The 14,901-nt window shown below is 43.9% G+C and overlaps 1 protein-coding gene across 3 annotated transcripts in view; it reads right to left on the reverse strand.

The window, feature by feature from the left end:
* Window positions 1-14,901, reverse strand: part of NEK5 (NIMA related kinase 5) — a 1,893,692-nt gene that overhangs the window by 77,030 nt on the left and 1,801,761 nt on the right. For all 3 annotated transcript variants that reach the window (XM_069639859.1, XM_069639857.1, XM_069639858.1), the window contains one exon: window positions 8,041-8,169. In XM_069639859.1, the coding sequence (XP_069495960.1) occupies window positions 8,041-8,169 (129 nt within the window). The remainder of the gene's footprint in view (window positions 1-8,040; window positions 8,170-14,901) is intronic.

Consider the following 14,901-nt stretch of genomic DNA (forward strand, 5'->3'; position numbering starts at 1 on the left):
ACATGGTTGCCCGTGATAGGGATGAGTATCTGGGTGTCATCCACATAAGTGGTGTAGGTGACAACCAGATAGTCGAGAATATCAAAAAGGGGCTTAGTAAATACATTGTAAAATGTAGGAGAGACACACGAGCCTTGTGGGAGTCTGCATTAGACAGGAGATAGTTTGGCAGAGGCGGTCGGTGAAAAGACACGCATAGTTCTGTTTGCTAAAAATGAACTAATCCAGGAAGTGGCTTCGTCTGAGAAGTGGGCAGGGGTTTTGAGATGTTGGCACAGAATTTGGTGATTGACCAAATCAAAAGCTGCCGATAGGTCAAGCAATAGAAGTAGGGCCAGTTTACCTTTATCTTTTAGATCCTCAATTTGTGTTGTTAAGTAAATAAGGGCAGTTTCTGTTCCTTGTCTCGGACGGAAGCCCGATTGCCGGAGGCCAAGAAGTTTGTTTGATTCGAGTTAAGCCTGAATTTGTAAATACACCTCCCTGTCCAGAATTTTTAGAAGGAAGGGTAATGTGTAATAGGTCTAAAGTTGGCCGGGTTACTAGGATCAAGGGTAGGTTTTTTAATTAAGGGGATAACCCAGGCATCCTTGAGATTGTCTGGTACGATTCCGGATTTAAAGGAGGCGTTTATGAAGGTGGTGATAAAGGGAGCAAGTTTGTGGGCCGCATCTTTGTGGGTGCTGGACAGGAGTCACCTTGACAATTGGAAGGTTTAAGCTTTTTAATGATATTTTCTACTTCCCAAGTAGGGAGAGGAGAGAAGCTGAATATATGACGTATAGCCAGCCTTATGATTACTTAGTCTACTTGCATTACTACATCTGCACATTTATAAAACGTCTTTGTATTTTCTTCAGTGCTCTCCCGCACGTGCAATCTTCATTTTGCTTGTGAAATGTTACTCAATTCTTTACTTCGCATCAGATTCTATAAGGTCTATTCACCTTCTTCATTGGCATCTGTTCTGGATATGTCATTTCAGCTTCATGTGACGTCACCAGTTTTTTCTTTCACTCATCTTCACACCTCTTCTGGAATTTCCTTCAGAAGACTGTCATTTTTTTTGCGGATACATCATGTAGGGTTTTCTCAATGGATACTTTGTTTGAAGGACTTTTCGCGGTATAGGTAGCATCACTGGTGTTTCGCATATCGCAATTTCTGGTTGCCAACATATAGGCAAAATGGGGGCGGGACTTCCGGTAGAGGCAGTTGGCTCCTTCTCTACAGCAGTTTAACGGGAGAAGAAAGACGGCTAAGTAGAAGGAAATGGCAAAGAGGGAAGTTCCTTTGACCTTTCCAACAAGGAACCATTGCATTCATGAACTCTCGAGATTGGAAAGCGTAAGACCATGAAAACAGGCTGAAGAATCCTACATTGTGTGTCGGAGATACATGGGGCCCTCCAGCATCAATAATCAAGGCAGGGAGAATCGGTAGCCATTGTGGTACTTTCCTTGGCTCCATGAACAAAGCAGCATCACTGAAATCAACACAGCCGGTGAGCTGGGGAGACAGATACAAGACCGTTCTGTGTTGAAGCCAATGTTGCATGAGGCAGCATTGTATGGCGAGCACTGGAACAGACATTGTTTGAAATATGTGTGATAAAAAGACACAAGTAAAGTTGAACTGCTGATGAGTGATTGAACTTTGCTCCAAGACACAATACCTTTGACAGAGTGGTCCGGCACTGCGTGTGTGCTCAATTGAAGGTCTCTGTAAGGTATCCAAATGCGAAGTGACAAACGTGAAAGAGTTATAGAGAACTGTGAATCGAAGTGGTCCTGCGACGGGTCAAGCTAAATTATGCGCACAGCCGAAAGTCTTCGATGTTAATACAGTAAAGAACGTTTGTGGCAAAGAAGATAAAGTTGGTCCGAGCCCAGTACAGGAGATCAATTGAAAGCTTTGTGTTAAAGTGGGTCTGAGCCTGGCAGAGGGCGACCTGGGGTGAACAGAAAATCACCAGAGAATTTGTGCATGTGAAATCCTAAGAAGAAAGGAACTTTGATGTTTGTTGTTTTAACAGGCCCTCTGAAAAAGAGACTTTGAATGGAAAAAGAGACTTTCGCACAGAAAGCCATGATGTTGAAGCTTTGAACTGCACCCCCATGCTAGAGAAGCCAGAGACTGTGCTAAGCTTGAGTGTGCCGCCTTGTTCCCTGCTGAAAACGTGGGCAAGGGAAGCCAAGGACTTAAATATCCTGACATTTCATTTCTTGAACACTTTTCTTTTACATAACATTGTTTCCCACACTATTTAGAAGTAATAGGTTTATCAGTATAGGCCCTTTTATTTTGACAAGACCACTAAGACTGCGTTATTATGATTTGATGGTCGTAGCTTGCTCCCATCTTTAGATTTAGGATTAGATAGGCATTTTTCAAACCCAGTTGAAGTACAATAAACACCCTTGAACTGTGATCACTTGTGTCTGTGTTACTGTTTGATACCATGCCCTCCGTACAACATCCACACCTGCAGCCTGTCAAGGGACTGCAGGTGTATAAAAGGAGACCAGCCCCTCAGCAAAAGGAGCAACAGAAGAAGCAGCAGGAAGGCTGGTGTAAGCAGCAAGGAACTTTGTTTGGCAAACACAACGAGACACTGAGGTCTGCAGAGAGAGGCGATCTATAGCAGCGTGGCGCAGGAGCTGGGGCTGTGTGGAACAAACAGAACATTGTGAAAGGAGCCGTGTGGAGAGGATGTCCCTTTTCCTTGTGGTCAAGGTGCTTGTTCCCCTGTGCCAGGAGTTCGCCACAAGAGTGCTTGAGGGGCAGGAGTTGGAACCCTGACAACACACGTAGCAAGCCGTACGATCCATGCTTCTGAGAAAGCTGTGAATGTGACCAGTGAGTTTCTAAGAAGTAAGAGACCTGGTGCATGAGTGTTCGAACTCTTTCATTCTAAAGGAATACTTTGTATCGGAGTGGTCGCATGTTTGAAGAAACACATTTTCGAAGGTCTCTGATACGTACCATTGTTATCTAATGAATTACCCAGAATTATTTGTATAGGAGTGGTCGCATGTTTGAGGAAACACATTTTTGAAAGTCTCTGAGGGCTGGGCTCTATAATTAAAGCAAAGTGCAGCATTATTAAACAATGGGTTGAATTGAAAGTGTGTTATGAACACAACCCACCTTTATTGAATACCAAACTGAATGAAAACTTTACCAATAAGCAGAACTGTTATCTTGAGAGGTCAGAAATGAATGAAACTTTAAAACCATTGTATGTTGAACTCTAAAGTGAAAACCAACAGTGTGCTGAATACCAGAGTTAATGAAACTTTAAAATCATTGGTACTTGAACATTGAAATTAGATGAAACTTTAAACTCAAGTAAAACCATTGTATGCTGTATTTTAAAATCAATGGAACTTTAAACCTTGTACCAAAGAAAGGCATATTGAATACTAAACTGTGTAAAAACTGCATTAAATGAAAACCAACAATAAAAAGAGGGTGCAAGTGCGACAAAGGACCCTAACAATGATCAAGGGTATTTTTGTGGGACTGAAACTACTGAGTCTGCGGGAAGGGAACCCTGCGATCTGAAGTATTTACTGACTTGAGGACAAAGCCTCAAGGTGCTTTTGTGTTTAGAACCTTGTTACTTGGAACTTGGGGAAGGGAGCTGAAAGGAAGCTGCAAGCTGGAAGAAGCTCGGAACTTGAAGTTGGACACTGTTTCTTTGGTTGCTGACATCCCTACACATTGTATAGATTAGTTGTGACAGGTTTTGGACACAGACAGATTCTTAAGTTGAACTCGTTCATTCAGACTTTCCTTAGTTTCATTTAGGTAGGGAAATCCCACCTTAACATAGGGCAGGTTAGGCCTTTTTCCATCCTGACATTTAAGTTAATAAAAGTGTTTGTTTTGAATTCTGAATCTGTGTCTGTGTCTTGCTTCATGATGCCTTCACAGCTCACACTGATTTATTTTGTCATGCCAACTTTTTGTGATGAATGGCATGTTGAGGTTGTTTCTTTCAGTTGTGCTTCTGTGTATTTAACATCTGTCTGTTGTGTTTCCTGTAATCCATCTATGTGCTTACGGTTAGTTGGTGGGTTGTGCGAGTTGGTCTTAGGTTGACAGATAGCACGGTAAGTAGAGTGATTTTGGTCTTGTTGCAGCAATGGGGCTCTTTTCCGCTGTGCTATTTCTTGGTGTTGGTTGTTTTTCGTGTGAGGTGTTTTGAGATGGTTGGCCTTGTGCCCATTGGTTTGTTCTGTTTTTGCTATTTCTTGTGCATCAGTCTTTCCTGGCGTGGTGCATTTCATGGTGTGGGCTTGTTGCTCATGTTTCGTATTATTTGTTTGTTTCTGTTATTACCCAATGAGGTTGTTCAGGTTTTTTTCCTGGTGGATTGTCTGTTTGGTCTCACTTTTTCTTCTCTTTATAGGGGCTGTTTGTGCTGTTCCATCAAGGAGCGCAAGTGTCACAGGTGTAGTTTGTAGGATATTATAGGGCTGTCCCAGTGGTCTAGCTGTCCAAGGGGCGGGACTGTTTCAGGCGTCAAACTGTCCTGTGGGTAAACGTATCCTGGGGCTAACCTGCTCCCGGGAGCTAGCCTTTTCTCTAGGGGTAGCCTGATGCCTGGTCTAAATCTTATCCCAGGGCCAGTGACCTTATCCTTGGAGTGGGAGATATCCCAGGAGATGAGCTATCCCAGGGAATGAGCTATCCCAGGGGCAGAGCTGTTCCAGGGGCTGAACTATTCCAGTGGTGGAGCTATCCCAGGGGACAAACTATCCAGGTGATGGAACTATCTGAGATGGAAACTACCTTAGGTGAGAGTGAGTATCCCAGGTGCAGTATTATCCCTTGTCCCAGGTTTTCTTGGTGTGGTTTTCCTGTATGTAGGCTTCTTAGTGCTAGGAACATGTGAGGGGAAGGTCTCCCAATGGCGGGAACTATGAGTGGTAGGTCCTTACTGTGTTAGGGTTCTGGGTCGCAAGTCCCTGTAGCAATGGTGCCTTGTATTGGTGAATTACTTAATGTGGCTTTAGTTTGCAGATGGTTTTGGCTCACTTTGTTGGTGCCTTGTAGTGGTATCGGGTTCACTGTGGCGAAAGCCTCTCTTTGGTGGTTGTTTTTCAGTTGCAGAGTCTCGTGGTGCTTGGGCATCCCAGCATGTTAGGGTTTTGTAGTGGTATCTGGTTCATAGTGGTGAAAGTCTCTCTGTGGTAGTTGTATCTCAGTCTCAGAGCCTCATGGTGCTTGGACACACAAGCTTCGCAGTGGTCGTTTTTGAGGCAGGAAGTAGAAGGTTTCCAGAATGAATAGTGGGAGGTTCACAATGTTAGAGTCAAAAAGGTTGGGTGGCAGAGTGGCAAGGTGCGGAGGTGTTGAACTCTATGAGGTGTGCTGTAAAGTAGTAAATCTCAGTGGTGGAATTTTGGGTGGCCTTGCTGCAGCAGTTAGAAGTGCATCTAACCTCATAGTGGTAGAATTTGAAGAGACAGAGCTCACTGCAGCAAAGTTCAAAGGGAGGGGAAGAAGATAATGGTGGCAAAGTTTGAGCGAGACAAGGTGCAGGATTGGTAAAACCTTAAGGATAGGGAGAAGCAAGGTGCAGGATTGGTAAAACCTTAAGGACAGGGAGAAGCGACTCAGGTGTATTGATCAAAGTTGAAATGTGGTGTAACCCACGCAGCAGCATAGTTCAAGTGGGGTGCAAAGTAGTAAATTCAAAAGCGGTGCAACCCAGCAGTGGCAAAATTCAAGTGTGGTGGAACCCATGCAGCAGCAGAGTTCCAATGTGGTGCCACCCCAAGAGCTCCAAGAGCATCAAGGTTTAGTAGTGGTTCAACCCAGCAGTAGCAAAATTCAAATATGGTGTGATCACTAAACAGCAGAATTCAAATGAGGTGCCACCCCAACTGTATCACAGGTGCTGAATCCTTAGAGTATGAGGCCGACTCTCTGGTGCTGGATTGACACTGGTGCTTTTTTGAGTAAGAGGAAGAGTCACAGTGATTTCTTTTGTTTTTATCCTTTTTTAATCCTCCTCACAGAAAAGAGACTCCTCCAACCTGTGTAAAGCCTGTCGTTCATAGCGAAAAGCTCAAATGAAGATCAGAACTTAGAGTCTTCGCACCTGAATGCAGAGCGCTGAAGACTTTGTGGAATGCTGCGTCAGAGCAAACAGCAATACAGCAAGAGGTAGAAGCATGTTCCCGTAGTAGAATCTGAGAACAAAAAAAAGGAACTAAGCTCATGAGGAGCAGCCAGCTCCATATATCCCATCCATGATGTCCCACCCAGAGCCATTAGCACCAACACCACCAAGCGGAGCAGACACACAGATGCAGTGTAACCACAGGTTGCCGAAAGAGCTCTCTGAAGCCAGATTTGCAAACTTACAAGAGATTTCTGAGATGACGCTCAAACGGTCATGTGTTTAGAGTAGAGGACGGGAAAAGAAAGAAAGAAGACTACCTATCTGCACCCAAGTCTACCGGTTTAATTTTGTTATATGTATCCAACCTTACTGCCTGTGTTGTTTTGCTTGCTGCTCGCGCCATGTCCCTGCCTCTCGGCGCCGGAGCCTACATAACAAACCTTGCATGCCTGCCTCTAACTGCCAGCCATAGAGGGCTTAAGCCTGCCTGCGCTGCTTCTCCTGTGCTACTTACCTATTTTTGGACATCTTCCCCCAGCTATAGTTTGTTGTCCCATCCAGGCCGGTGACGGGCGGGGAGGGGCCAGGTGCCAGGGAGGCTGCCTTGGAGCCCCGGGAGGGTGTGCCTGCATCCTTGCATGCAGTGCGCTCGACACAGGCGCACCATAAGTCTACCGGGCAGCGACTGTTACTTTATTTTTGCTGGGTCAATGATGGCTTGTAAGCAGCACTTGAAGCTCCCAATGTTACTCCAGTCCTATTCAAAAACCTTATCTGATTCCACTGCGAGGTGCTTGAATTACAGCTTATATCACAGCCATTGTAGAGATTCAGCTTTTTAATTAATGCAGATTACAATTTACGAACGTTCTTGGGGGGTAAGTACCTACCATGCTAAGTAAGGGTGGGGGCTTGTTTCTTATACTGCCGCATGGAATTGCCTCATGACACTGCACGTGTGTGTTTGTGTTACTACTTGCAAATGACGCTGACTGGTACTGTCTTCAGATCTGCTGGGTGATGTATCCTCTGATTAATCATACCATTGTGTGCTGCGAGTCTCTCTATTGCAGAGGCGCTGGCGCTGCTAGTCCTTATTGTAATATACACCGCTGTACCATGGTTAACATGTGGGAGGGGATCACGTATGTTTTTATTCAGTAACCTCTTGAGTCAAATGCAGAAGGAGGGGACTATGTTTTGTGTGTGGTGTTCTCCGCTTGTCTGCTCTTGGGTTGGCCTGCTAGTGGACTTCAGCAGATGTCCAGTGGACGAGAATCTTGCGGGTTGGTTAAATGTGTGGATATGTCACTGATGCCTTCGTCCATCTTGCCTTAGCATCTGGACGCACCCTCCTATTCATCTGGAGCGTGATGTTTTGTAGGGTTTACCTGTCGGGATGGGTTAAAAAGGAATTTTCTGTGGAACTAGTGAGTGTTACAAGTACATACATTTCTAAAAAAACAAAACTGCTGTTGGTATGTGGGTTTATGAGTGTGTGTATTACTGTTAGGAAACATATACGGCACCAGCACAGAAACAAGCGGGACTTGAAGTAACAGAATAATGAAAGCCGCAGTCTGAAAAGTAGCAATTAACATAAAAACAACAACAAAGGCATCACTGAAGGATACATTCGTCAAGGTGTACGGCAGAAGTTAAGTGTGAAGAATGGGAAGGGGGGTGGAGGGGTGCATTTGACAACAACACGCATAAAGATTAAAAAAGGTGCATCACCACTGATATTCAATGTTTTAAGAAGAAGTGTCTTCATTTCTATTAATTGATGGAAATAACTGCTAAATCATTGATCGGGAAACAATGTTCATTATAAGAAGGTAGTTATCTAAAGCAGGGTCAAATAGATGCATTCACTGCATCAGTCAGCGTAATATACATACCTGCACCTAAAATAAGGGAATCGCTTACAAGTTCTGCTTCCGCAAACACATTAAGCAGTGTTCCGGGTGCTGCTTGTTTCCACTGCTTTCTGTTTTCATGCATTTCAAAGGCATCTTTTTTGACGTCCACTGTTAGAAGAAATCAGGCAACACATTGGTGAATGGCTTTATTTTTGGGCACAGTATAGTTGCACATAAGTTGTTCTAGGTGATCAAGAATGTTGGTTATTATACAAGCAATGAGTTCTACAATAATAGTTTGGCTTTTCTAGCAAAGAATTATGTTTGCATCTTGAGTTTGATGGCATCTAGCACGTCACCTTCTTGCAGGCAGGTGAAGCGTAATGGGGATGGGTCCTGTTCCTTTAGCTGCATCAACTCTATCCCATGCCACAAGAGTGTATAAGACACTCAAGCCCTGCAGAGTTCTTTCACATCGAGCGAGGGCCCTTAATCTACTAAAGGGCATAGCTTTGGGAGCCTTGGCAAAAAACAGATCATCACTCCTAGTAATAGGGTGTAATCACAGATTCCAACATAGCTGAGATCCCATCAGACCCACTCCCATCGCACTGCAACAAGTGGCATACTCCCTGGTACCAGAGTCTTTCTCCATCACAAACAGGGTTGGCACTTGGTAGGAGGGATCATACCTTGCAGAGACCATGAAATCCTCATCACCAGTCCTGTCGCCATTAACTTTCACTGGGTATCTCACACCTTAAAGGATATCCGCAGTGAAAAAATAAAAAAGACTTCCTTTTGGTAAAACTTGAGTAGTTACACACAGTATTGAGGGTATAATAAACAGAAAAACATCCCCACATGAATGTAGCCCCACCTTTATACCTGTGTTTGTAATATAACATTTTCACCCCATCTTTTGGGTCCAGAGTGGAGTAGATTGTTGTCACAATATCAGCCCCTCATTGTTGAGGGGATAGCAATAGGAAAAGCAATATCCCTTTTAGACAGGCGGCACTCCACCATTGCCCTAGGGATAGTTCTCCAATTTTAAGGGACAGCTTAGTTTTTCCTGAGGGACATACAGAATATTCGTAGTATTGTGACATGCTATTTGGAATTTCTGCCCTTATGTGTTACAACGTTGTCCTGGGGAGCTGATTCCAAACATTGATAGAAGTATAATCACCTCTTATCTGGTGTAATCCAGCAATAGGACTCAACATCAAAGTCTGCCTGATAATGAATGCGAAAGAAGCAAAGTTTGCCCTAGGCGTCTCACGCTTGTTCGAATTCAGGATGCCGGCAACCATCCCTCCAGATAAGGTGCGCATTCGGCCTTTTTATGTACAGAAATCTTATCAATACAGCTTACCACTTGCGCAGGCTATTCATGACAGCACTCCCATAAATCATGGTGTTTACTGGTGATAGTCTGGACAGCAGCTGCTTGCAAATCCACTCTTTAACATAGCAATCCACACAGTTCCTTGAAAGAAGCAACTGGGATGAGTCCTGGTCTGATTATTATTTTTAACCCTCTCCTCTGTTAATAATTCTATCAAGATAATACTTTCTAGGTAATGTAGAAGGGAATTTGTGTTTTGTTCACTTTACTCAACTGCTTGCATTTTGTAGGTTACAGAGTTATTAAAGCATTGTGAATCATGAACATGCATTTCACAAGGGAATTTGTGTTTTGTTCACTTTGCTCAACTGCTTGCCTTTTCTAAATTACAGAGTTATTAAAGCATTGTGAATCGTGAACATGCATTTCACATTACTTTAGGACACAAGTAGTATGTGTAAAATGAAAATTGTTTCTAACAAGGGCTTCATTTCTGCTTCATTTTCCTGTTTTAATCTGCTTTAACAGAGGCAGTTGCAGCTTTGTTTTCTTTTCATCACAGAAGCACATCAATTGCATATAATGGCTTGAAGTTTTAGGAGAGCCTCCCAGTAAGCAGTTGTTTGGCATTTGTGAGAAGGAAAAGCTTTTGGTGTTCTATATGAAGATGTGTTTTTTTGTCTTAAGATTGCATGTGTTTGTGTGCATTAAAGGGCACTGTAAATAGTTTATTGTCTTAGAGAGCAAGGAATAGCTAGGCATGTGGTCTGAACTACTTTACTTTAACTCCCTTTCTGAGCATCCACCGAAAGCGGGTATACTAGATACAGGTAGAAGCAGTGCTGTATATATTTTCAGTGGCTCAGATTGTACCGTTACCTCTCAACAGGACTTCCTCATTTTCAGACAAAGTAGAGCTGCTAATAGCGTTTCATGGTACAATGTCAATTATTCACAGCAGGGCTTATGCCCACATTTCTTAGCAGGACTTCAATGTGTTCGGACAGTACGTGCATTTCTTAACGGAGCTGCTGTAATGACACAGCACCAGCATGTGTAGGCGTTTTCTGAAGAGAGTACTAAGCAAGAACAGTGTCTGAGTTCTTCCCACCAGCCTCCTGAGCGGGTGTGATACACACTGGCGGACAGTGTGAGAAGATGGCATTGCTATCATGTACTTCAATCCCTCCTACTTGCTCTTGTGCTTTTCAGAACTTCTGCTTCTCCCATGTCCGACGACTGAGTCCCACTGGGAAAGCACATTTCAAAGCCTCATTATGAATCTCCTGACACACATGTAAGATAGTGCAAACAGGCCGAGAGCTTTTGATAAACCAGTTATATCAAGCAAGCCTCACATGGAACTGACAGTTTTATTTGTATTTATTTTATTTAATCTGATATAGTTCAAATAAACTTTTCACATGATAAAAACCTTATAAAAACATAAATAAGAACATACTAATACAATGGGCCTCATTACGAGATTGGTGGTAGTCATGGCGCTATTTGCGCCATGACTGCCATGAATAATGTGTCCGGCACCGGTCTCGTTCAATGGGGATTTACCGGTGTAGTCTGACCTTTGCGGGACCGGTAAGTCCCCATTGAAAAAGCCATTCCCCATTCCCATTTGAGCCCCCATAGGGATAAATGGGAATGGGGAAGGCGCTAATAACGGTACCGCAAATTGCGGTACCGTTATTGGCTCTGAATTCCCTTAACGGGTCCCGTTCATAACACCTGGTCAGAGCAGGCGTTAAAAGAGGGACACACCAAGGGAACTCATAGTAGGGCGGTAAGGGATTACCGGCACCGGTCTCCTTACCGGTGCCTGGTATCCCTTACCGCCCCACTCGGAATGAGGCCCAATGTTTAAAATTCATTAAATACATCAGACCAGTAATTGTTTTCATTGTAACAGGTTTTTGATCACAATCAACCAGACCGTATAAAGTGCAAGATGCAGAGTATTCCTTTTTGAAATTAAGCAAGAGGGACATATAAGTGGGACTGAGTTGACTACTCTCTGTCATTATGTGTTTCGCTGTCTCAGGTGTGTCATTCATTTTACAAATACAGCAGGGTCTCTTGTCTAATGGCAAATTAAGTGCAGGACCAGGTATAGACCGCACCGGAAGACGATATATGTGCATTAAAAGTATGAATCTTCGTACAGACGGGGAAGGGCATAATAACAGATAGGGTTGTGACTTTTTGCAATTATATAGCATACCAGATGCATGGGTATATTGTTTCAATTTAGCTAAATGATCAAAACTCTGACACCAATCCCATTTGTTGGTTTTCATTACAAATGCTTTTTTGAAAAAACATAAAAGTCTGCATCCCAATCGGGATGCGAATCAATCATCAGAAAACATTTTGTAATTGACTCAGTATAGGCCACGTGCCCATTTGATCTCATTTCACATCCTAAAGAGGACAGCAAAGGGCATCTCGGGCTAGTCCTTGCCTTGATATAAAGAAGCCCTCGCTTAAGCATTTTATTAGCCTCCATGGAGATAAGAACAAGTTACAGCCTTAATATTTCCATTGGGACACACAGAGACAAGCCCAAAATTCACTTTCAAAAGCGACCCTCAATGGCCCGTAACCATGTGAGATCAAGAAGAGTCAAACATTCCAGGCTGTAAAGGATTGCAGGACATAAGCATTGTTTGTATAACCCAATGGTGCCCTCCAGGCTAAAGCCCCTCCTCTGTTGTGTGAATGTGGCTATCAGCAAAGCTAGTTGAGCCACCTTTCTTTTCCGTGAAGCAATACAAATGGCGTAGCCCTGTTGAACAGTAACTTCAACACCAAGATATTTATAGCTACTAGTGTATTCAATAGATCCGTCGGGTAGTACACGTTTGGGCTTTGAAATCCTCCTGCCTGATAAAAGCATAATCTGTGTTTTATCCCTGTTGATTATCAGGACATTTTCCACAGCATACTTCCACAAATCTCTTGCTGCCCTTGCAATGATAGAAAAGGTGTGATCAAAAATCAACACAACGTCAGCATGTGATAAGCATACAACTAACAATAAATCAACCTTTTAAGGGAAGTTTGATACGCCTCCCAAACAGGAAGGTAAATCGGACAGAGACAAGTTGAAAAGCAGGGGGAGTAAAACGCACTCCTGCTTTACATCCCTATTAGTAGGGACATGGTGCGTCAAAAAGCCCACTCGATCAAGCCTGATCTGAAAACTTGTATCCCTATGAAGCAGCTTCAGAAAGTGCAATATGTAACCAGGGCAGCCATATGCCTCAAGCTTTTGCCAGAGTCTGTCTCTGCAGACGGAATCAAATGCTGTGTAAAAGTCGACGAAAAGGGCTTAAAGCACAGGAGCATTTTTAAACCTAGCCCTTTCCGTCAGCAGATCATCCAGACTTAGATTGTGCATTGTAGCAGAACCTGCTCTGAAGCCAGTCTGATATCTATCTAAGAGTGGAGCAGATTCCAACCACTTGTATAATTCGTCTTATATAAACATAGCAAAAACCTTTCCCATAGTGTCCAGCATAGACAAAAATATATAGGTCCTCATCAGGAGTCTGGTGGAAATAGCGTAACCACTACTCGGTATGGCGCTATTAGCGCCAGATCACGAGTAGCAGTTGGGCGGTTATTGCCCATTCCTCATTGGGTCCATAGGACCCAATGGGTTTGGGGGGCGCTATTACTGCCAATGGTAATTGTACCAGCGATAATGGCACCGAAAACGGGCGGTAAGCGGACATTTTTAACTCCAGCTTTTTGCTAGAGGTAAAACTCCGACGTACCGGCCAACTCAAGATTGGGCCAGCCCTTAAATGAGCCGGTAATAACGTTACCGTCGCATTTAAGGGATACCGCCCAACTCATGATGCGGCCCATAGTCCCTTGGCACACAGCGCTCATCCCTCTTAAAAATGGGAATTAGGATTGCTCTTCTCCAAGATTCAGGAATATCGCAGGTTTTCAAAACTCTCCTGAGCAAGATCTCTAAAATTCTTAAGCAAAATTCAGGGTCTCTTTTTAATACAACTCTGGCAAGGCCATTTGGCCGTGGAGCTTTTGAGGCCTTCAATTTTCCAATTTTAACTATTATACTATCCTTGTCGATCATCAGTTCAGATTTATAAGATAAAACCTCATGATGACTAGGGTACAAGCATTTCTCATGCTGTAAATTTGTCTCTATATGCTTGCACCATTGGGCCTCATTAATGGGGTTGGTGACCAACCTGTTCTTGTTTCCCCTTTGCCTCCCAGAGTAGTTGCCATAGACCGCTAGTGTCACGAGCATTTTTTGCCATGCAGCATTTATTTTTAATTTTTTTGACAATGTTTTTATTGAGATTTTTTACAGGTCATGGGAGGTAACAACACACAGCAATGAACGCAAAAATATTAAGAGCTGCATGCACACTGTGGAAGCACTCATGTACGAATCAAGGCCCGCATATCGAGGTGATGCTGCAAGAGCAACATAAAGACAGTTTAACCGTTCAACCATAATAAAACATTCAAACGTCCCCCTCAACCCTTGCCTTCCTCCCCTCCCGTTACTTCCCTCCCCCCATTGTTGCATAGGTGGGAGCAGTGTCGTGGCGATGAGGAAGCACAGATATATCAGGTGAAGGAGCGCGGTGAGTTCGGTGGTCGGGGGACACAGTACCCTGGGGGCCATCGTGGAGGCGGCTATGTTTTGGTCTGTTTGGTTTATTATTTGCGTCCCTTTGAGCCTGTGACGTCAGTAGTACTCCCTGAATGACAGCCACTCTGCGTCTATGTGAATGTGTGATTCTTGCAGGATATCCGGGTGGCTTTCCATTTCATAGATTTCATGTGCTTTGGCTAATTATTCCCGTTGGGTTGGGGTGTGGTTTCTTTTCCAGTTTAGAGTAATACAGACTCTAGCTGCTAGTAAAAGGTTTCTTTGCATATGCAGAAGTAGTGTGTGTGCTGTCCTGTGCCTCGATGCTGAACAGCACCAGCAGGGGCGAGAGGATTCTGGTGATGTTTCTATATCCCTGATTCAAGGCAGCATTTCCTTCCAGTAGTTATGAACCAGCGGGCAGTCCCACCATATGTGCCACTATGTGCTGGATTCCCCACAATTTTGCCAACTGAGAGGGCTAACGTTGGGGTACATCTTCGACAACCTATGGGGTGTTAAATGCCATCGGAATAGGAGCCTGGCGTTATGCATTTTATATTGCATCGCAATGGCGGAGGACCAAACCGCCTTATGGATGAATTTCCATGTCTGTATCCTCTGGTAGATCCATGTCCCTTGACCATTGTTTTGGGGTATTGGGTGAGCGAATGTGGCCCCTCAGTAATAGAGTCTCATACAGTGCTGAGATGAGACCCTTTCAGTAATTGAAGTAATTGAGGAACTGTTCAAATGGGGTCAATGGGCAAGAGAGAGTGCTTGCGCCCAGCACTGGGCTGTGAGAGCTCCCTTTAGCTGAAGGAATGTTTGCTGTCCCCGTGACACTTTCTAGCTCCGATTTGTGCAGGAATATACTGCCCTTCCACATTTGGCCTGC

Source organism: Ambystoma mexicanum, chromosome 7q (assembly GCF_040938575.1).
Source record: "Ambystoma mexicanum isolate Mex_15411 chromosome 7q, UKY_AmexF1_1, whole genome shotgun sequence".
In the NCBI taxonomy this organism is placed as follows: Eukaryota; Metazoa; Chordata; class Amphibia; order Caudata; family Ambystomatidae; genus Ambystoma; species Ambystoma mexicanum.